The sequence below is a fragment of the Spodoptera frugiperda genome, chromosome 1, assembly GCF_023101765.2.
Source record: "Spodoptera frugiperda isolate SF20-4 chromosome 1, AGI-APGP_CSIRO_Sfru_2.0, whole genome shotgun sequence".
NCBI classification, from domain to species: Eukaryota; Metazoa; Arthropoda; class Insecta; order Lepidoptera; family Noctuidae; genus Spodoptera; species Spodoptera frugiperda.
The window spans coordinates 8,263,209-8,287,691 of record NC_064212.1 but is presented as its reverse complement, the minus strand read 5'-3'; the positions used below and the strand labels follow the sequence as shown (position 1 = coordinate 8,287,691).

The 24,483-nt window shown below is 37.9% G+C and overlaps 2 protein-coding genes across 6 annotated transcripts in view; one reads left to right on the top strand and one right to left on the bottom strand.

The window, feature by feature from the left end:
* The window catches only part of LOC118273138 (neural-cadherin), a 281,396-nt gene that overhangs the window by 180,126 nt on the left and 76,787 nt on the right, over positions 1-24,483 (bottom strand). The window lies entirely within an intron of this gene.
* On the top strand, positions 2,931-5,270 carry LOC118273139 (uncharacterized). Its single transcript, XM_050697072.1, has 4 exons — positions 2,931-3,524; positions 4,660-4,806; positions 4,891-5,034; positions 5,112-5,270. The coding sequence occupies exons 1-4, from the start codon at positions 3,399-3,401 to the stop codon at positions 5,268-5,270; spliced, it is 576 nt and encodes a 191-aa protein (XP_050553029.1). The 5' UTR covers positions 2,931-3,398.

The following is a 24,483-nucleotide window of genomic DNA, read 5'->3' as shown; positions in this document are numbered from 1 at the left end:
CGTACGCGCGAGCCGCCAGCAACAAAAACTTAATAGTCGTGAGGGAGCCAAACACTCAACACGTTCGCACTGCAAACATCACCGACTTGGGTAATTTCGCTCAACGGGAAAGTCACAAGAGGGTCCACTCCTCGCACACTTCCATTTCGAAAATAAATGAGTTAATCAAAATAGAACGAGGTCTATGCGAAGAAAATAAAGTAAGACAAATAGGTGCGATTCAACGCATCAAGTCCATTTTACGCATCGTTCGTTTGTTGCTTGCTCGCTCGAGTACCGCCGTCTAGGTGACTGAGCTACGCTTAACATCTTGCCCCAGCCTGTATCTCTAACGTGTTAGATATATTTCCCGCGACTGTGTGTGCTAATAAACTTATTTTCTCTGAGACGACAAAGGTCTTACCAGCGTTATCGCCTGGGAATAAAGTACTAACGAAACTCAAGTTGACTTTTATCAGACAATCGAGTTATACCCTGAAGTCAGGTCAAGTACGAGATAAGTTAGGGCGGCGGGCGTTTAGTCTCCGCTTTACGTATATTTTTTGCGAGATAATGCAAAGCGATTAAATAACTTTAAATTGAACCTCGTTCATTTCTTTCCAGATTCAATATCGTTAGATCGGGCTTAGGTATTAGAGTCTGAGATTGAATATCAATATATAGAATATGGTTGGAGTAATTTGATGTAACATAAAGTACTATCAATCATATTGTGAGCGGCGGCGCGCGCACTGTTCCACACCGCTGCCACTGCTGCCGACGCCTGGAGACGATCATTCATCACACTTCGAGCTCTCTTAAGTGCTTTAGTGCACTATAATCAACTCCTTATATCGGCATTTTGTTAAGTATACTCTGCATCATCATAATTAGTAGGTACATGAACTCCGAACATAAACTGCGCAAATTGATCACTTAAGGTTCATATATTTACCGCAGCGTCGATTCCACGAAAGCGATGTTTACGAAAGGAGTGTTTAAAATCAGTTTCCAACGTGACATCAAAAGGCAGGAGTGAATGCAAACCCTGCGTCACTTCAGAGAAATTAAGTTACCAACAAATTTTAATATACATTTTAATAACTTTTACTTTTCATCAATTACCCTAAATTGTATATCGAAATTGGGGTTACATTTTTTATAAACAAGTTTAATATTTATAAGTAACTAAATTTATATTCAATCGACTAAACTATGTATTATTTCAATAGCAAATGTATGCATTGAGTGCAAAATATTCGCTGGCAAAGTAAAACACATGAATTTTTATGATCGTAAACATTTTTCGTTACGACCGAACTGAGGTCGTTAAAACTCTTATCCATAATCATGTGGGTAGAACAAGGAAAATGTCATTCGTCATGCTTAAAAAGATTAGGTAAGGAGTTCCACTTAGGAGATCGTTAGAAAGTGTGGTACAGACAGGAAAATTAAAGAATTTGCATACGTATGTACGAATCCACCAAGTATGTTATTGACACATAATCGAAGCAAAGACGCACCCAGTAGCCTAACCGATTTAAACAAACATACAGCTGTATAATAGGCACATTTATATAATACTATTAATACGCAGCAATCCAATTCAAAGTTAGCAAGAGCTAATTAGTTTCTAAATTAAAACATTTATTTGATTTCTACGCAGACATATTAGACAAAGTTTTTAACATGAAAATTTCTTCGTCTACCCTCAAATTAACGTCTGATGTAACGTAAATATTTACACGACATTAATTAAACAGCTATCTAATAACTTACTCTCGTAACTAGATGTAGGTAAAGGAGAAACTATTAAACGCGACCGCGAATGTTAAACGTGTGAGCGTAGCATTATTAAAATTAATGGCTTTATTAAAGCGGCCGCGCATCAAAATATGTAAACTATGCCGCACTATCCATATGAATGGGCGTGAGCTGCGGCTACGAATATGACGATGGAACCCATATTTGGAGCCGACAGCGGTCGACGTCGGCGCGACGAAGGCGAAGCATATTAGGGCCTCACATTCATCCAACCCGCCCCGAATACACGTCTTTATCAAAGACGTTATTAAACCTGCCGCCCCTAGAATACGTAAGCCGGTGAATCGATTTGACTAAATTACCTCAGGACATATAGATTCCGCACGCACTCCGTGTCCACCTCGTCACAGATACTTAACTCGCAAGATGACGATACGATTTCTTAGCGAACCCCTGAATAGGTCAGAGGGACGTTCCAACACTTTATCGTGAGAGCCATTTCAAAAGATTGAGCGCCGAAAGTATCCATGAAAACATAATATCTCTCAAACTGCTGACGGAGCGGCGAGGCTTTTATAGATTTCACCAAGTGAGAGAATTCGCTTTCTCTGTTTCAAAATTATTTTCACACGCCCCTAACCCAGAAACAGTTCAATAGCCGTGCGGGGAACGGGCAAAAGCGCAAGTTCGTTTAATTGCAATTTAGACTAAGCCCAGCGATCGCCACATAAGCTGGCAAACAGAGAGGTCGAGGGTCTGCGGAAGACTCAGATATAGCCGCCGAACCGAGTGCACTCACTGGTATCTAGTTTCGTATAACAAATGGCGGAGCAAACCACTCAACTAAGCCAGTGCTCGCTGCACAAGAACAGTTCGACGATGTCGACCACCACTACCGCCGCTTAAACGTACTTGACATACAGACTTTGATTGCTTCAGTCCATCGAAGCGATTATCCTATTTAAGCTCCCCGCTATCGATACAAAAGATTACAATCAAATATTTGAAATACTAATTTATTCAATAACAATCATACGAGTATTTTGTATCCGATGGAATAGCGACAGGTGCAAAATAATTTCATTAGTTCCCGAATATTGAAATTCAGTACAAATTGTAATCTCTGCACGAAACGTAATATGTAACATATTGACATGTATGTATTTGAATAATGAAACACTCCGATATGAAAACAATGGGTTAAGCTTAAAAGGATTGTATATGGTAGAGGTGACAGGTAATGGGAAAACGCATTAAGCCACCTACGAAGTTGAGCAGCGCTGCGCGGCTCGTGAAATAAAATGCACTAATGATTGCCGGAGCAACGCGCGGCCCGTAACGACCCCGCGTTATTAATTCTATTATACGGGTATGATTCCTTGATGCGCACTAAATATTAGCATAACATGCTCGACTGTAACCCATCTTGTGGGACAAAGAAAATGAGACGCGAGTAATGATCAAACATTACGGAGATAACATCTCTCCTTCGATATTCAATATCCGCGCAAACGCAATTATCTACAATCATTCAAATCTCCGGAAATTACATTTTTAATGACAACTTTTGTCACTGCAATTACAATAATTACTAGAAAAAAAAATGAAAACATCCATGCAGTAGCTACTGTTACCAAAAATATCAAAAGTACAATATGTATAATGTGTGGAGTACGTCGGTACTGTCCGTGCCGCAAGAGGCAATGCGGTTGTTAGTGCACATCCTTATATTCTTCTCGTTAATAATTAAAGGAATAGGCCAAATGGATTCCAACAACTATGTAAGTAGATATAGCACGGCTTATTACCGAGTCAGAGGTTCGTATTAGCCGGGTAAGATATGTGCACGGGGAATGTTCTCGGACATTTAGTTCAGGCTGGGGAACGGTTTGCCATTAACACATCGGCACGTTTACCTCGCGGCGCAGCGCCGTGGCTCTCGGCGTGTGCCGTCCCCGAGCTAACCGCGAGGCTCCCGGTACACCAATAATTTATTTTTCTTGACAGCGCAGGAGCGCGTTAAGCCGACGGTGCGTTAACTGTGTATAAAGCAATTCAGAAGATACGATACCAATATACCGACGCGCAGGTGTATTTTTTCAGATAAAACACAAATTCTCGCTCTTTACTTGTCTAGCTATTTTTATTTAATTCATAGAACTAAGTCTATTTCAACTACGCTTGGAATTTGTATTACAAGTCACGTAGGTAAGCATTTCTAGAAATCAATTACTTAGTTTCACTACAAGTGGTATTTATAAAATTCTGAATATTCGCTTCGTAACCGCTCTTCTTCTTCAACTGCAAACTCAATAAAGTCTTCTATAGGTACCTAGAGTGATAATATCCGTTGAGCGTATTTGTAGATCAAAGGTATTGGGATTCCTGGGGCATCAAACAAGCCACTTTATTGGTTTAAGTTTAGAGTTCAAATTCATAAACCCATACAATGACCGTTCATTTTGCCCTATAACGCCATTTAATTAATACGTTATCAAACTTCAGTACCAAAATACGGATAGATATCATTGATTCAGTCAAGCGTGTCTCTAGTTTTGACAAAGGAATATCCGCCATCCCGAACATTTGCTCACCTCACTGATCTATCAATGGTGTAGGTATATCTATTCACACCTAATTACGTGTCTAAATCAGAACTCCTGTTGATTTCTTTCCCTTTGGTCTACTCAACTAACAAATGGAATTTATTAAGAACTAATCCATTTGAATATATTTAAATACCAGTCTCGCAAAATACTCTTCGTCTATTATTACAACTTGAAAGTAAATCAAACCCCACTTGCGACACACCGAAACAATTTAAATTATCTTCCAAATTCACGAGATGGCCAATAAAGAAAATGTAACTAGAGAACGAGTGGATAATTTTAATTACACCCTTGTGTTAAATTCTAGGGTCCATACCAAATAGAATGGGAAAAGTTTGAAGAATGTAAAGGTCCCAAACAGGGCGAGTGCGGCAAGTTTGAAATCAAGAGTTCACAAAATAAATCCGACGTAGTGTTCTCGTTGGATTTTCCCAAGGACTGCCCGGCTACCTCGGTAGGTGGTTTAATTAAAAATGTTTCATTAAAAAAACTATCTAGTCTATCACATATTTTAGTAACTAATTTCCATTTCAAACAGGCAAAAATTGTGGTTAGCACGATAACCAACAACGTCACAAAAAAGTTGTGGAACTATGCTTTGAACAAGCCCTGCGAACATTTTGTTATGGGGCCCGTTCTCGTTGATTCGTTCAATTTGACTAAGAATTGCAAAGTTAACAAGGTAAGATATTCAGATAAGTATCAACTAATTTCAGAGAAAGGTAGCGAACATAAAATTAAACGTCATTTTATGCACAGGGCCAGTACGAGATACACCTCGACTTTTTAGGGAAAACCAAGGTATTTTTGGGAACAAGTTTCTTTTATGGCCGCTACGCGTTCAAGACCATGTCTTTTAATAAAATAAATAACTTCTTCTGTGTGTATACATTACTTAACATCAAGAAAGCAGATTAAAATACTATTTCGACTATCCTAGTTTTATTACATCCCAACCCCAACATTGACTAGTTTTTGAACGCATTAAACACTGAAGTACAGATCAAAAATTCTCGTATTCTTTGCACTAGTTTTCCTAAACCTAGGTACCAACCTAGTTTCATCCGCCGGGACACCAGAATATTCGATGGAAAAATCTGCGCCAGTCATACGCATATATTTTCTATAGGAACATCACAGCTCCGTTATATCACCAAATAATAAGGCTATATTCAGTTATGAGGTGTATTAATTGGATGGGCCGTGAAAGTTGGTAGTCGTTTCATTCAAGAGGCATAATTATCGTGTTTCATTTAGGCCGCGGTGCACCCCCGGGCTCGTGACTCGCGTCGGAGTTAATAACCATATAATATAGTCGGCAGCCCGGATAGACGCGTAATATAACTAATTTCCGTGTCGCGATTAAAACTCGTTATAAATGGTCGTCGGGGAAAACTCGGAGGCTGTCACCATTACCGCTAAAAAGAGGAAAAAGAGATTCGTATTAAAACGCACTGAAATTTTGCAAAACGCCGGCGCGCTCATACACGACAAAAACAACTGGCGGACATATTATTTTATGAAGTTTTTATACCCCGTTTACGAACCGCTAGTCTTTGTGGTCTTTGAGTCTTACAAACATTGTGTAACCTAACATCCCTCCGGGCTCGTTCCACCTCCGGGGATCAAATTCAATAATCTCGGAAATTCATTTATGAAATTCACGAGTACCACTTACCAGAGACTAATTTCCCTTCACACTTTTCAATAACACCTAATTATACTCAATGATGCTTCGCGATTTACTGGAATTGCGAACATAATTATATGCCTTACCATTCACACCGAACACAACACAAAAGTAAATTGTGTTCATTTCGACAATGGACGGTTTGCAGATAGTTTTTAATATTGGTTAATTGATATCAACATTAAACAGTTAATAACAGAGAACACGATCACGCCAGAATCGCTAATTAATGAGTAATTACTCAACAGACCGAATAATTGATTTAACTTTTAATTTTCAAACAACACTTCTCTGAAATTGCGAAGTAAGAATACACAGACTAAATCTGTGCCACGAAACAAGTCCCGACGAGTCCATCTGTTTCTAAAATTAAATAAAGGGATCGTAGTTAATACATTTTTAATGAGCTGTAATAATTACACAACAAATTACTTGTCTCAGCAGAGCGAGATCTGTGGAGTAAATCTGGTCGGTAATGGCGCGCGGTGGCACCTGAGCCTGTGGCGGCCGCCTCGCTAATTTCCTAAAGCACAATATAAATTACCGCCTGAAAACAATGACGACCGCGCTAAACTCGCGCTGCCCGCTTGCACCGCCCAAATTATAATGTACACACTAAAAGGATTGTTAGCTTTATATAAATTATCTCAAGCGACTACAACAAATTAAGAGAAGTGCTCTCTACTTTAAAAATTATATCTTGAAGTAAACCACTCCGCAGGCTAAATGGTTTAAGATTTATTCTTAATGCCGTTGACACAAAGGTTGTAGGCAACAGGAGGATTATAACTTTGCATAATCTTCGGACTTCCAGTTGGGGATGCTTCGATTTATGTCGAGTCAGCCAGTTAATTATTTCCCACGGACAATGAATTGCTGAACTCCATTCATTATCTTGAAATGAATCGACATTTTTTTCGGCATTTTGATTTTCAGCTGATCTTGAGGAGATACGGGGCTTGTTATTTAGTCGTTTGTAAGGCGACATTGTTAGAAGAAGGACGCTAAGATGTACCTTATAGAGGAGATATTTTATTAGAAGTGCAATAAGGAAATGAAACTGTACCACATTCTGGTTAAATAAGAGAGCACAAAGTGAGTGCACTTATTTACTGTAAGTACTTAGAAGTTGTGCGTCCGCTTGGTACGAATAAGTTTTCTATTCTGTTAACATTTTGGCAACACGCCTAAGCTATTTGCAAAACATATTAAACATCTCTATTCGACATTAACAAATGGTTTCTCATAACATGGCGTTGGTGTGTCCGCGGTACAAGTGTACAATAAAACACTATGTATGAAAGTGCTACCTTTACGGCCACAAATGTAAGCAACACGCTTACTTATTCACATCACCTAGCCGTGCACAATTGGAAACTGGTATAGGTAAAGGTGTGCCGACATAAAATACTATGTACTATGTAGGTGTGTACAGCTGCAATACTGCCACGAATGCTGTTATTCATGCCCAGAATAAATCAGCTCTAACCTTACAGTAATGTATCGCGTACGCAAACATACACTACTGCATATAGCCAATGCAGGTGTAAAAGTGAATAATAAAATAAAAATAACTTCATAAGCTGAAACAAAGTGATAGTTAGAGCCTCACGTGCATATGTTCTCTCCCGCGCTAACTACTGCACCGCGGGCACGGGCCATTGCGTTCATTTGGAATTTTTAATTACGTACACATTTCCTTATTATTTCTACTTTTACTAGATAAGGAAAACCAATGAAAAACACTATATTCAAATGAATTCCATATGAGTGTAGCTATTTTATTGGAATAACCGATTGGCTGGGAACAGAGCGGCTGTTTAAATGCGTGACCCGTCATTAGGCACGCGACCGGAGTGCTCCGGGATCACTCAAGTAGCTACGCGCTCGATGGCCTCGTATAATCGACCTGTTAACGTTTCGTCGTACATACTACCCAGTACCTACCCAACCCTGTTTGCCGTCATTTATTTTTACTGCTTACTAGGCGGAATTCTGTCCGAGAAGGCGACAGGGACAGCGCAGATCGATCGTCGCTATCTCCCGGCTATACTAAATATACGACCTGTGATGTCATAGATATCAAAGGCAGAATTATTCATTTCATAGCTTGCCAGCTACCATGTTTAATTGCGTTAGCAGCTCCGACGTCGCGTAAGACAAACAAGATCAGTATTCTACCATGATATTTAGCACGGAACGTAATAAGCCCTCACGCCCTAAGCGAGTTATCATGTCGAATGTCAAACCTATTTTTTGTCGGTGACAAAGACGACGAGAACCGGCGGTAGAAAAACAGTGATTTGTGGCGGTAGTGTACACAATGTACTAAGTGATGATTAAATTGCTCGAACAGGCTGTGAGAAAAATACTTTTTATGTGAGTTTTATTCTTCGAAGAAAACCAAGATTAAACGTAGAAAAATATTTCGGTATCAAATCCTCAACTATAACATAATATGATACGTGTTTTCGTTCCAAAACGAAGACACATAGTAGGTAGGTGCCTTATTTACAGACCATCTCATTTTGTTCAACGTAATGTTTCGGTATACATAGAATACTAAACGTACTCACTCAAGCTGAGGCACGAGTCAATCCAAGCTTACCTGAAAGGAAAGAAAATACAATGAAAATTTGTAACAAAAGAGAACATAATCCTATCTATATAATATATAGGAAAATCATCGTTCAATATCTTCACAGAAATACGAAAGCCGATTAAAAAGGGACAGAATTTGATTCCCAAATCTTTAAAATTAAGTCACGACTTAACTGCAAACTCGGTTAAATTGTGCAAAATCAATAGAGCTAGAACAAATGAACAGCGCGTAATGAGTGGAAACTATACAACAGTTTTCACAGACGAGGCCTTGTGTAAGAAGAAAAATAAACAAGGCATTTTGTATTCAATGCCTACGTAAATAAGAGCAAAGGCAGTTACTGATCTAACGTACAAATACACTTGAAAGAAAAACCTAAACTAGAAGCTGGCCGCTGTAGATTGTAGACAGCCCGTATCCCCTTTAGCAGCCGTCTCATTGACTGGGGTCACCTTTACGTCTGAGTAAGGCCCAGCTCTAACTAAAGCCAGTTCTTCAAAACACTTGTAATTTCGTTCATACAGCAGATAATACGTATTATTCAATGTAAATAAGTTTCGGAGTAAACCACATAAGTGCTCAGCGGGCTTAAGAAGGGTTTTGGAGATACGAGTCTCTTAGGGTACATAGTATATGATGATTTTATACAAAAATTTTCAACCGAGGAAAGGATTTGGCTGTTGTATCCTGAGGCCTCCCGAGAACAGCTATAAACCCTAACATAAACCGTCCTACTTATACAATAGTTATACGAGTATACAGTACATAGTATGCAAGTGCAATATTATCCAGGAACTTAGAAATTGTATAGGTACATAGGTATAATGTGTAGTAAGGAATGTTGGCTTACGAATACCTCGGCCGATTGGCTACCGTTGGCTTGTATACAAAGAGAGGCCTTTAATAATACATTTTTTATGGACAAAAGATGTTTAGGAAGGCACTTTACGAATGTTTAGGGTTAGTAAAAGGAAGATATTGGAGTTATGGAATATGTCGACCAGAATATTTGGATCTTTGTAGGTACTTTACGTACACAATGGAGATATTTATTGTACACTGTACACCTCCCACTAATATCATGAAATTTATGAATAACAGATAAGTTAGGTTTTGGAAAATATTGGCCTTTTATCTTTTTTCGGGAACATACAGCAACTTTAACTTAATAATATTTATTTTAAACATTGTTTGCAAACAAGAGTGCTTTATTGGTCAAGAAGTTAACATTGGTGACTTATTTATATCCTAAAGTACCTATATGTTATCTGTTGGTATCTGGTTGGTTTTCAAAATCATAAACAGCTACTATGTTGTTTATGTTTGATGTGCCTTAAAACGATAAGTGTAATAGCCATAGCTTCGAAAATATACAATTTTCCTATAACGTTACACAAATATATTTCGCTGTTCATAGCGAAAACATTAACATTCGACGAAACATCGTATCGTCCATCGTTTCAAATAACAACATAAAAAAACTTGGAAAATAAAACTAAGCTTCGATTCGATATTTTCTGTTAAACCAATAATTGTTAGGGGACTCGAAATAAGAGGTTGTTTTAAGAGCCTCCTTGTAATACTATTATTCAAACATTGTACATAGCTTTTAAGTGGTTACTCTTTATTTATGGATCTAGCAGCAAAACATGGTAATAAATTACGTGCGGTGAAAGCTTTTGAACCAACACATCGTCACCGCCTAGATCCATGAACGATGCTATTTTAATTCCCATTGTTACTCGTTCAAAATACTATAATACACACATTCAACCACTGCGCTCATCACACTGTCGAAACCTGTCGCCTATAAATAGGCTTCATATTTTCTGCTTAAACATGTGCAATGGTTTTGCATTTAATTTGGGCTTGTCATTTCACGTTACAAATCTAAATAATTTATCACATAAATGTATCCACGATTCTTGGCAACCCTGAATAGCACGTCTAGTTTATACATGGACGCAAAATTGCATTCTAACAAAAATAAAATGTTACTACATATGTTCCAGTATTTTTTATAAATCGTTTTGCTATCGCCGAAGTGACCGCGTTTCCACGAAAAATCACATCAAAATAAAATCCCGATGGAATCGTGTGTATATAACCAAAACAGAGACCTCCCAATAAAAAAGGGAACGGAAACAAGTACGAAAACCCTCATTCCATCACAAATAGATCTGAGTTCAATGCCGAACAATATCTCCACGGGACAGTCATAACGTGGCGCCTCGGACCACTTACCTACGTTATAGCTGACGTTTTGAAATAATAAAACATTGCTGAAGAAAAACACAGACCTAATAAAAGAAATAATCTAGAAGAGAAGCGAGCTAAAAACTATCTACTAGTAGATGGGAGCATAATCCGCAATGTCGCGCTAAGCCCCGGATGGCCCCTAATGATTCGCCGCGGAAAGATAATCGGAATTGCCTAAGAAAATAACCGCTCGTTGCGACGCAATTGCAACGGACTTTATATAAATGCAATCTCGCCATCGACTTTTTTTATCTCCTCAAATAATCGTCTGCACCGCAGCTTCGATGTAGCGTGCATTCACCGACGCGACAAACTGTTTCCAACCGCTTTATCGTCGGTATAGATGCCTACGCATTCATAGTCTTGTAATTATTCATGACCATGAATAAAATTGTGGGTTTAGGGGAAAATCCCTTCGTAATAGCGAGTAAGTAAGCCACCTGGGCGTAGGATTGTGGTAAAACATACGTGTAAATCACTCTTTTATACAAACCATAAGGAAAGAATATCTAAGCCTCGACTGTTACATATGGTTACGCAAAAGACCCAAATGTGTCGTCACAAAAACAGCGACGAATCTGAACAAAAAACTGTACTAAGCCTGTCCGCAAAAAAGTGAAAGATGGGTGGAAAGATAGAACGAAACACGATTGTTTTGATTACCACGTTGTGTTCGGAATGAAACAAAGACACTTCTATCGGTCGGACATCACGCAATATCCGAAAAAGCAACGTTTATATTCTGTTCGGGAAACGTCGCCTCGCCTGGCAACCTATCAATAGAGTTACACATCACACACTCTTTGGTTTGTCAAAAGAAGAGAGAACGGAAGCCTACAAAATCAAATTTCACTCAAAAACTTTCAAACCGTGGCAACATATTAAAAATTGTTCTTTTATTTGGAACAACGTTTCTTTGTAATTAGTCCGCCAGGCCAGTAGAGCCGCAGAGTACGCCGCGCAAAATAAGAAAAACTAAAACATTAATCACTTACATGCGGTACGAACAATAACGATAAATATTACTCTACTCTGCCGAAAGCTGAAATATTTTCTATTCGGCACTATGGAACGAAAAAAAATCCTTAATAAACGCAACTTTGACATACAACCACATCACCGAACGTCACACAGAACGCTCCCAATATTGCTTTTTAGACATATATGAAGGTATTTTAGTGTGTAAACGAAATACATTGACACAAGAACAATGTCAATATAACAGGAAGCGATTTGTAGCAATCTCGGGGTACTACAGTTTACGTCAAGCGCCGTCAGTCACGCCGGCTCCCTGAACGTTCAGTAATACGAGTTCCCCTTTGTTGATATTCGCGAGAAATATATTTAAGAAATATATCAAGTCATATGTACCGAGGCGTTAGTTTAAGTTTAGTAGACAGCTTACATTGTTACTGCGCCAAGTTAACCTACTTATGTATCTATGTATTTATAAACAACAAGAGGTAGGCAGGTAAACAAAACGAAAGTACTGAGGTTTAATGTGATCCCTATTCTGTAATCATGTTTGTAGAATACAAATTTGATTGAACGACGAATCGGGACCTACAGCTAACAACTATTTATTTACAAAAACCTTGTCTCGTACATAAACCCTCGTGTATTGGACGAAAACTAGATTTGTTAAAGTAGATACGCTATCAAGTTTGTAATACGTAAACACATTCAAGTCATCATGAACAACGCTTTGCACCAAATAAGGTACGTGTCTCCTATAAACAATAAGGACGTGTTTCGTTTGCGTGAATTTTCATTTTGTGCGGAAAGAGCACCGTTTTACCAGCACACCTGGAATTGATTTCACCGTGAGCTCAAGCCGAAATGCACACTAAAGTAACCAGATTAAAGAGTGCAACTGTGTATAAACTGTAACATATTGCAAGACATTCTCCGGATAAAATCGTTTCAACCCAATTTTTCTGAAATCTACGCAGGAAAATAAGTGTCAGCTTGATAATGTTCAATTCATAAATAATTTATATGAATATATTTTTATAAAAACGGAGTTGGTTCGGAAAACAGCACGGAATAAAGTTATATCACTTCCCCCAAGTCATTGTTGAGTAGTCACGCGCACATTAGCCGCGCTCCACACCTGTCGACGGCATTTGCCGCGAGGGAGCACCCTACTAACTATTTCTTTGTGTTTCTCTCCTCAACAACTTTATTTCATTCTCCTCTAGGCACCAATAGTGCAAAACGTATCTCATTTGTCCGAAATCGCCTAGTCATAAAAAATGTATGCTTGTAAAAGAAAAATCTTTCATCCGCAAAAACTAAGCCGCGAATTATTAAAGATTTTTATATTTATATCGAAAACATTCGTGTCACGCTACATAAAAAGTTACATTGATTTTTTAGCTAAACATGAAAGATATTTTTTGTGGTAGAGTATTTTTTGCATTTATGTCCGAGCGTTGAATCCGTAGTGGAATGAGCGTTTGGACGCCAGCACACGGCATAATTTATCATGATTGATTCGTTCACCTTCGTGTGCTTGTGCCTCAGAGACTCGCATTGATTTATCACATATCTATAAATTACCACTTACATTGTGTACCTATTTATCATCTGGACGCCTGCGTATAAATCACCTATGACCTGCGTTTGGGCTCGAAAACAACTATTTTCATGTGTTTTAATAACGATTCTTCAAAGTTGTTTATGTTGCTTTCTCACACAAGAATAAACTTGGACGGAAGAGTTCCAGACAAGTACATGTTCAAAGAATGGAGAGAAGAACAAAACATGTTACCGGCTGCTTTTACAGCGGAGTATGTGCACATTACACAAGTACAACGGGTACTTTTGTAGAGAGCTACTTTATGGAGTAAGATAAAAAGTATCTTGTGAAATTATGACATGGACAAGATTTTCACTGGTATTTATCATTGTTACGAATAAATTGTGTACTGAGATTACTTGCAGAGATATTTGATATTTAATTAAACGATTCCTTAGTAACAATTTTGTTTGAAAAACAATGCTAAGGACTGAATTAAGTAACCATTAAATGGCTCTGTGTACGGCGATTAAACACACAAGTTTGATAAAACGCAAAATCTGATTCAAAATTTATGCTGTTCAACTTACAAATCTATGCAAGTGGTTGGCTTTATAGAAATATGTAACAAAACTTTAGTAGTATTTGTTGCCACATAAACTCTGAAAATTTAAGGCTTCTTGCAACGATATGTACGTTTTATGGGCGAAGGATAAAATACGGATCCTGAGACTATAGTAAAACAAATGCAACAACACCCAAGGACATAAATCGGGAAACTTCTAGATAAGGCAAACAGATTTAGGAATCATACAACGACTTGTTCACTTGCAAAAATTTTAGCAATTTCCACGCGCAATAACATATACAAAACGCTCATATTTTACATGTCTAAGCTCTCTGGCTCGGTAGAGAAGTTAGAATTGTATCAGCGGCTCGAGGAGTCACGCTCGATGTATGTGAGCCGAGCTGAAAGCGCATTTAGTCAACATTAATTCCGTATTCTGAAGCCTCGACTTCGTAAAAGGAGAGCACGTTTTAAATACTTCTATTAATCTAACGAATCCCCAATATATCCGAGCGTAACAACCGCATTAGGTACAGCGACCTATCCACTTTAGTTAGTGACTGACCTAACTCTATATTACTTATATAAAGTAGACAGGATAGAAAGAACACCTACATGATCCCAGTAAAAGGGAAACGTTTTAGTTGTAAATTGACCTTCCGAACACATCAAAGTACTTGACCGAATTACTAAAAAGCTTCTTTATAAACAGGAATCGAAGTACTATATTGCTATGACAAGAACGTGTTTACCTAACAAGATGACCACGAATATATGTTTACTATATGCTACATTACATGCGTAGTTACAATGTATTTTATGGTTACAACACGATAAAACCCGTCTTGGCAACAGAAAATCGTAGAAAAAAAATATATAAATGCTCAGCATGGCGATCATATTCGTAGCAATAAGTAACCATAAAGGCGGTATTTCATATAAGCGAAGTGCCGCGGTGTTACGACTTGCCGGGAACGTGAGCTGAAATGCTTTCCAAGACATCGTTTATTGGTACACCTGCTTAAAGCTAACATTTCACCAAGTGTTTTAAAAAGGTTGTCAAGTGCCAAGTGACTTGTATTTAAGGGTACACTAAAGTATGTACTAGTCAGGAGGTTACACAACTACATTTTTATATCTGGTAGCTAGTTCACTTTTTGAAAACCTGTCGATTGAAAAACTTTAATGGATATAACTGTTCGTGAGCTTTTCATAGATATTTTTTGCTTCACATCGGTCAAACATATGTCACACAGACTGGCTGCCGATAGTGTTCCGGGTTTTATTATTCACCCAGGAACAGAAAATTCTAATAAAATCCGACAGCTAGCAACGTAAGTGTTTATTTCACTCCAAATGTACAAGATGTTTGTACGTTTCAGTCCACCTAAAACAGTGAAAAGTTTTCGAAATGTTCAAAATTCTAATTTAACAGTACTTTGTATTCTATGAACTATTTTATAAAGTTCAACACAAAGAGAATACTTCGCCAGCTAAATATAACTTATACACCTCTAAATGAAATTCAAAATACATTTTCTTAAAAAAGTACGAGAAATTTATAGCACACAGAATGTACCTTGTTTACGCGGATATGATATATAGCATTTAAGTAGAATAATGTATGACATTCGTGCATTACATATATCTTACGGTTTTTCATTTGCACCGCGAGTCGTCGCAGCGCTATAGAATTTATTACAACTGTATTTAAAATTGCAACACAGTATCCCATAACAGCAATAATAAATCATAACCAATAAACAACAAGGACTCTTTTTCTCCGACCGATCTCTTGTGGGTATAATAAACAAAGTATGTATTTTATTTCGTCGTAAAAGATATTGAGAAACAACAATAATTATCCATCTTTTTCAAGGCACTAGTGTGGCCAAAATACCCCTCCATAAGAGTGTTTTAGTAGGGGAGATTTCTAAACAAAGTATTGTTATTGTATCAAAAATATTATTTCGTTATGGCCTTATTCTCGTTTTGTTATTACGGAGTGGAGCACAGAATTCGCTGTTGGTCGGAAATAGTTTTAACTTAGTCCATATCAGTTACATAGTACATTACAATTGCACGTGAGCGGAAAATGGTAGCGGGGAACTGAGGAAATTTAAGATATCCTTGTTGCTTCCTATATTTTAACACCTGCTGGTGTGGTGTGGAAACTGCGGATTTCAACAGAATTAACTGAAATCTCCAAGAGATTGCGAGCTGTTAAAATTTTACGTTCCGTATAAATTAATGAACAATTCCGTCGACACAAACATTCCTTTTTAAATTTAATTTTAAGTGGTTTCGCAGACTGTGAATGGCCACACTGATTCAGCAGCCGGACTGCTCTTATTTCATTCACAGGTTTTAATAATGAATCTACGAGATGTCCTTTGCAAGGGCTCTGTCGCTGGCGTAGTGTGCCACTTTATGAATTGAAAACTCAGACACAGGGCTTTATATTAATCTTATCTTATTCAATTACCGCCATTTTGGACCGTTTGGTTTACGCAAAGATTTAATATTTCTATTATATTAAAATGACTGTAATTTATTGTGATATCTGATGTTAAAAGTTTTGGAATTAAGACGTAAAACTGTGTAAAACAATAATATCGTCATTATTAGTATTCACGACGCTACCGACGCAGCCGTGCGAAGCTGCTTCATTAATTAGCGAAGCTTCACCACTTCAGCTCCGCGTTCACGTTGAAGAATTTAAACATTCCCCTAATTTCACTTCTGTAAATCTCACAAACCAACTCGCGAACAAGTTGGACGTAAATTTATAAATACATCAAAGAATGTGCGAACATTTGCCAAAACGGACAGTACCCGTCAGACAATATGAATAATTTAAAATAATAAAGAAGGAAATGCTACTTGCGGCTGCTCGTAAAACTTTATTAAAAATATATTTTTATCACACACTAAAATGTAGGTGTAGGTAGCCTCGCTGCTATTTACCTAACACCTGAAAATGAAACGAAATTCATATTTTGGCGGCACGCAGTGCGCACGCGGTAATTCCGGGAGGATTATATTTGTATATGGTATAATTTTGAATAATAAATACATATGTTCACAAGAGGAACCACCTCTTATACCATACACAGCTTTTACTCAAGTTATTTAGGAGTAATTACAGAATTAACGCTGTCTCCTTATTAAAATATTCCCCTCCGTTGTGTAGAAGTTAAATTCTCCTTTTTCTTTCTTCCTTGATACATCAAAAATTTAAAATAATCACAAACTTAATCACGCGGCTTAAATCCGTTCTGCTCGTCCATATCAAGAGAGGCGGTTACCTTTCAGCTTCTCGGTTACTGGCGCAACTTGCTTACTCTAACATATTCATACCTTACTTTGTTCATCCCCGTTACACCACACATCCATCTCAACGTTCCCATCTCCGCTACACAGTCATATTTTATCCACCTAACCAATGATTTATTCATACGCAAATAAAACCGTAACTACCACAAATTCTGCTCCTCTTAACAATACTGGAGAATTCCTTCAAAATTTCAAGTTGAATGTAAAACTATTAAATCTAAGTTTGAGCTTTAAATTATGGATGAACTCAACGCAATAAACTCGAAGAATTTGCAGCGCGGTCGTTTTGACAAACTCAATTTTGAAACAATAAAAGTACTTCCGCCAAGTTTATTTTCGCGACGAACACAACACGGAGAAGTTCGTCCCAAATGGTACAACAATAACTTTCGCCTTTCAAGTTGACGAAACGCTGCATTAGTTGAAAAGTCGTATTTACTGGCGGCAACTTGTGTACGGCGGCGTCTTACACGGCTTTCTTCACAAGCCATTACGTAGCCAGCCGCTCATCGGAGCGCACTGCTGCCCCCTCACACCCACACTAATTAACTGAGCCTTGAAAACTTTAAACATTAGCTAATTTACCCGACGGGACCGCGGCTCTGCTTATTGCCTTCACACGTAAAACCTTTACCCACATTAAATTCGAATACCGCATTTCGCTTTTCAGTACCACATATCGGAAAATTACAACCCGGCCTACCCATTATTCGCATATTGGAAACTTACTGTCTATTATTTCCAAACCAAATACGTCACACAGAGACCATAATAGGACTTGTTATTGTATAAATATTTGTCTATATATTGTATGAATGGCATCGTTACGCTACAAAAGAGCAGTGTTTTTACTGGAGGTAGTATTATCAATCATAGCATTTCTCTTGACATAAGTGGACCCTCCTCATGCGAGCTCAAAGTTCCATTACTCATGGCGCCACGCCCAATACTGATACGCTATCCTCCAGCCGTCTGACAATAACCCAGTGAAACCGTTACTTAGTGCGAGCTCAGACAAAGAAACATCGAGAGCGCCCTATGTGATAGTTTGCCGAATATCTGAATTCAATCACTCAGCTGAATCTAGTTACGACCTAGTACTTACTCAAGTACCAGCATCGTACTTTTATTTCTTTAAACAAAACTCTTTAATGATTGCCATTTGAAAAGTAACTTTCGAAATTCTTAATTTATCACCTGTCTGCTTAGTTTTGAATAGGCATTTAAAACGGCAATTAAAACAACTAATGATGCCCACAGAGTAAACTTTAACGCTTCTAATTTTCAACTCGTTCGTTCTAAGTAAGTACTTTACGAGCGCCTTTTTGTACATCTTTTGCTTAGTTAAGTTCGGAACTCACCTATCTGTATAAAACGATGCGATCAGTTCACACAACTTCCTTGAAACAAGTGCTCGATAACTGCGGAAAAGTTAAACCTTTTAACTTTTAAAGGATTTGCACTAAATTCGAAACAACTATTAAACTTGGTTCGTTTGGCAGTAGTTCAAGATATTATTTATTCCACTCAACGACATAATATCCGTGCTCCAGATATTGATTCCGTGAACGTTGGCTGCGAGAGGTGACGACATAACGATTAACAAGGTGTTGTTATCGTTGCTGTTAATGTGTCTTTAATTATTATGGTGTTTTTAATTAGTCTACAGAAGCGCCCCTCGCTAGGCAGTACCGTCCGCTCAGACCGCTCGGCCTGGCGAGCGATGCTCTGTTTTAATTAAACTTACGCCCGGTCGACGATAGCTTTCTGTATCTCCCTTTTATAGCCTACAATTTCAACTCGAATATTTCAGCACAATCAAAAAATCATTAGAATGTAATCAGTCGAGTAACGAACGTAACCACACGCGTTAAGAGCAAGCGAGCTTAATATACACAAACGAGATGTGGTGAAGTGATTTTTATGAGGGCCGTGGCGAGTGATTTCTGGAACTTATGGCCCCTATAAACCCGCTCGTGTCGACTTGACGATTTAGCAAAAATTTCGCTTCTCGTCCCGCGTCGCCGCATCGTCTGTGGAAATCTTTCAAATTACCCGAATTCGTCTCGTGAATAGCTGTAAACGACAAGGAAAATGTAGTAGAAACGTTGTGACATTACAAATATAACGAGACTGCAATAACTAGAAGTTTTATAGAATTTCCCAAGCACAGTTAGAATTAATAATAACGACGACAATAAAACTTTATTGAGGGTCAATTTAGTCTTCGATCGTTTGCAATTCGTCTAAATAAAAGTCACAGGGAACGGACAAGAAGTATTATTGGACTTTTTTCAAATGGTTTGTGCTTTCATTTGAGTTCGGATTTAATGATGTAGTAACGCAAATGTTATATGACTAATCTTGTAGAATAACAAAATGTAACTTTTGGTTCAATTACATCTAGTTGGAGCAAATTTGCAGCTAATTAAGAACAAGTGAAATGCAATCAGAGCGTAGCACTCGGCACAGATTGTTTAGTAAAGGGCAATATTTAATAGAAGCTGACAGTAATCCTCGGCAGGCAGTGCACTCGGGCGCGTCCTCATCACGAATTCCCGAGGGCGCAACGTTAAATGTAGGCCACCAAGTTCCCGCCGCCCGCCAAGCGGAATATTGCTTTGTCACTTGGCGACATCGCACAGCTTCTCTAAGCCCAAGTAATTGGAAATAGTTGAAATAGACGACTTATAGCAACAAAGCTCCGCCCAGCACCGGCACTGGCTCGAACGTCTCAGTCCCGGGCTCGTATTGTCGCCACTAACTAAACTCCGCGATGGCAATTTATGTCTCCGTGATGTTACGCCGAAACTAACGAGCGTCGTATTCCACAAAAACTTTTTTCAGCAAAAAACACAGACTTTATTTAATTAAGACTCGGATTCTTAACTGCGAATATAACAGTAAACAAACAATCAGGAAGTGTAATTAAAACAGTCGCATAAATAAACCATAACCCTCACCTAGGGAACTAGGGTTGAATGGGAAAACCGCAAAACACGGTCACGAAGAACACGAAATACCGGTCGGGTCAAAAAAAATAAAATTTGATGGTGGTTGGTTTGTTCGTTTAAAAAATAAAATTTTATATCGATCGTAACATAGCAGCTTTGCCGAATAAGGTAAAGGTTTAAAACGTGTCCCATCGAAATTGGTAAAGCATAAAATATGTTCACAGAAAAACCTGAGAAAATCATTCTGGGAGACTTTCAATATTTTAAAATTGCTGATAAGAATAGTTTACGTGACGTCACAAATTCAAAATCGTGCCCATGTTTACCAAAGAAGATACGGAGAGGTGCAGAATACCTCTCATAGATGTGGTCTCGCAATAGCTGCGGTCGGAGGTAGTATTCGGTATTATGTTATTAATCCCATGTAATGGAGGAAGAGCCTATTACCATATACTGGAAGCACGAACAATTACATTCCATACCATTACTGAGAAATTCTAAATCGAAAGTCCCATAACTTTCTTTGTTTAAATCAACTAGATTTTCACGAATTTTCTCCGACATTTGCACTGCATTCTATGTACTATGTATAGAGAATTATATAAGCTTACAAATTACGTCAGCTTTATCTATTAGTATATGTTAATAACATTAGCCTATGATTACAATGTATTGCATAATAATGAGATTAGGATCGCAGCATCAAGTGTCTGGTGTTGATTGATACCAAGCTTACTCCACCACCAACCAATCAATTACTCGCGAACTAAAACCGATGTAATTACGTTTCGTGTACTCACGTTATATTTTAGTACGGCACCAGACTCAGCTAATTGATTTATTGAGAATGGCCTGATATTTTCTCGGCTAACTTTCTTTCTGTATTAGTGTAGTAGTAATATTACTTATACATATGTGGACTCTTAACTGGTTCCTACTGTGTTTTTGTTCGATTTTGTATGAAAATATTAGTTTTTAATGTTGTATAAACTTCTTAAGAGAAGTTAATGACTAAAGAGTCTTGGTACACTCGTAAATACTACATTTTTGCCATTAGATGAGTAAAAATATCATTAAGATCATCATAAATTACATTTTAAAGTACTTTAAATTGTAATCTTAATAAGTAAAAAAATATAATCGTTGCCAAATTTATTTTAATACTTAGTTTTCGTTAATTTTCATAGGTATTAAACTGTCTCACAATATCTCATAATAATTATGATTATGACCCACTTACCCACTCAACTAAAACATTATTGAAATGTACCAAGAATTCTATAGTTTTTAAGACTAGAGTCTAGAGAGACGATTTCAATAAAAATAAAGAAAATATCTGAACGATTATGGTACAACTGTATCGTATTTTAAAAGAATATCTCAGCGTACCGCGGTCCGAGGTACCAGGATAGCAGAAGACAGTAGATAGTGGATAATAGCCTATTAGAATATTCTAGATGATTACTTCTCGACGTCGTCCATGAGAGCTCTAGAATCAATTTGGCCGTGATGGTAATATGTTAAATGTTCTACTCTTGTTAGATATGCCTTAATATTACGTGATATTACTCGAGATTCAAGCAAGTGGAATCGTTACCGCAACTTCAGGGTCACAATTAAGACCCATCACAGGTAATGTTGATTAAAACGGTTCAGATTATGTGATATTTATGTTATCTATACTAGCGAGTGGTCGTGCTTGGCAGCTTGTGTTAATATGTACTTGAATATTATTTTTTCATACAACAGATATTTAAAACAATATTTTGATGCTATAAGTGGTTGTACCGCGAAACCGCGAAAATATAATATAATAATCTGAAAATAGACCTCTTAAAAAATTAATTCGAAAGTTTTATTTAGCAATTTGCGTTAAAACGAGCACGGTAACTATATTTTTGTCGGAAAATTCAAATCTTCAGGAGAATATTAGTGAAAACACGACCACAAACGTGTACTTTTCGTGACAAAAGTGACACTAATTTAATACGACATCGTTATTCCGAACGGTGAACACGTTTTAGCTAAATGCAGCCTGAAAGGTCCGTTGAAAATTGCTATTCTGACTACCGCAGTAGAGGATAATATGGAAATACACGTTTACAGCAATATCGACGGTTTCGACTACGACAAAAGCCCATTATGCGTGACAAAATTGATCATGACTTTTGACCAAGCACGGCCCCGGCCCCCGCTCGACAAAATTAGAACCGCCTCTGTATGGATTTGCATACAATTTCATTTTTGTGTCAATATGTATTGTATTTGCAATTTTCACGATAAAGCATTTTATCATATTGCTGCATACATTGTTTTAGTATAATATTTAGTTTTTAGTATATCGTTTGATTCATACGAATTATACTACAATCGTAAGATTTTAGTATCTCTAGAATAGAATTTAGAATGCGGATAGATGATTACGTATTGGATATCTTTAGCAAGTCTAGATAGTGCTTCTCTCATGTAAATGAGTATTTTCATACACAGAATGGCAGACAAATCCACAAACTGGTAAAATACCTAAAATTTAATTTAAAAGTCATTAAAAACCAAGTGGGCAGCACACAATATTTTATAGTAGAATTGTAAATAAATAATAAAGCGGACGCAACACTGCAAAAATGAAAGTATTAAGCTTTGAATAAATAAATATACAAATGAAAACGTATAAAATCGCTCGATTGTAGGTTTACCTTTGTTTTTAAAATAGTTTGTATTTATTAAGCTACAAAGCTTCACCCTTAAAATCGTCAAAGAACTATACAAAAATATTTTTAGTTGGTGTTAGACAAACGAACATATACAAAAATCCAAACGATGGTTTCAAACGTTCAAAAGTTCCACGCAACCCCATCAATCGTCATTCGGTATCAGTGATTCAGAGATATGAAAAAGCAATGTTTTTTCAACATAAATATAAAACTGATATGAATTCACGCAAACGAACGCAATAGTTGAAAGTCAATGCACTCTAGTTGGAGTTTTTCGTGATTAATTGGTTGTAATATATGTCGAATAAGATGGGAGCAGCCGCGGACCACGTGGTCCCGGCGATCAGTATGCGCATCACGCGTGCAAATACCGCGCCACGTCTCCTCACCACCAGCTGCAATATGCTGAAATTGGTACGTGGCCCGGAGACACAATATTCGAGCTCATTCCTAAATATCGACCTCACGTTTTATCATTAATGATAATACAATCCATCTCACATTTCAGCAGTTACACCACGCACAGTTTCAGTGAACATAAATACCGCGAATTAGTATTCCGAGCGTGTGAACTAACACAGCACTGCGATTGAGAGCCGGTTACTTTAACATTTATTGCATACTATGAATTCCATTACGGATTATAGCGGTAATGCTAGAACTAAAGCTATCTATTGTCTCCGTAAGACGGAGATAGGGATGAGTAGCTTAAACGGATTATGGTCCCAGGCGACGTCTGATTATTCTACTGCTTGATTTACGGTGACGCGATACGGAAACGCGACGCCGACCTCCTTACCTTGATAGACGCAGCTCACTCAAAATGGACAATTTATAGCGTGCCGCGCGTCTGTACAATCAATATCCAACAAATCCCGGCGCCGGGGACGAGGCAACATTGTGAAATATGAGAGCCACGTGTCAGCGTGTACTCCGAGTAGGGTCGTCGCCGGTCCGCCGGCACCACGAACACAACACTCCGCAAGGACGTACATCCGGCAGGAGGCGAACTTTCCACATTACGTATATTTACAAGAGAGAAAAAGACATTTAAATGCGGGTCGTGGCTGTGATTAGCCCAAGGACCGGATCGCCTGCCACCCTACGACCCTACATCTGCGCACGTGAATTGAACGATTCCTTCAGCTGCCGACGTTTTCACAGTATGTGCCTTTTTTCTAAGTCGTTTAGGCTAATAAAATAACTTCCGAGGCTTTTACCTCGATATAAGCCTGGGATCCATTTCAAATCTACATAATGTTTTATGGTACATGGTCGGTTGACAGGTATATTCATGATACGTTTCGAGCCATAAACGCTTACGCATTTATCGCATATGCATTGTTAAGTCAACGCCATTAATAAAGTTTTAAAGCCTATATTTTTATGTCGTCGACCCGCTGCGTCCACGTATAAAATTTTTATACTGTAATATCCTGTCAACCTTTCGCCTCAGGTTCAAAGCAGGTACGGATGTTTTGCTTCAT

Coding starts and splice junctions, on each gene's coding strand:
- LOC118273139 (XM_050697072.1), top strand. CDS start 3,399: ATGTATAATGTGTGGAGTACGTCGGTACTGTCCGTGCCGCAAGAGGCA. Junction 3,525..4,659: donor AAATGGATTCCAACAACTAT/GTAAGTAGATAT, acceptor GTTAAATTCTAG/GGTCCATACCAAATAGAATG. Junction 4,807..4,890: donor AGGACTGCCCGGCTACCTCG/GTAGGTGGTTTA, acceptor CATTTCAAACAG/GCAAAAATTGTGGTTAGCAC.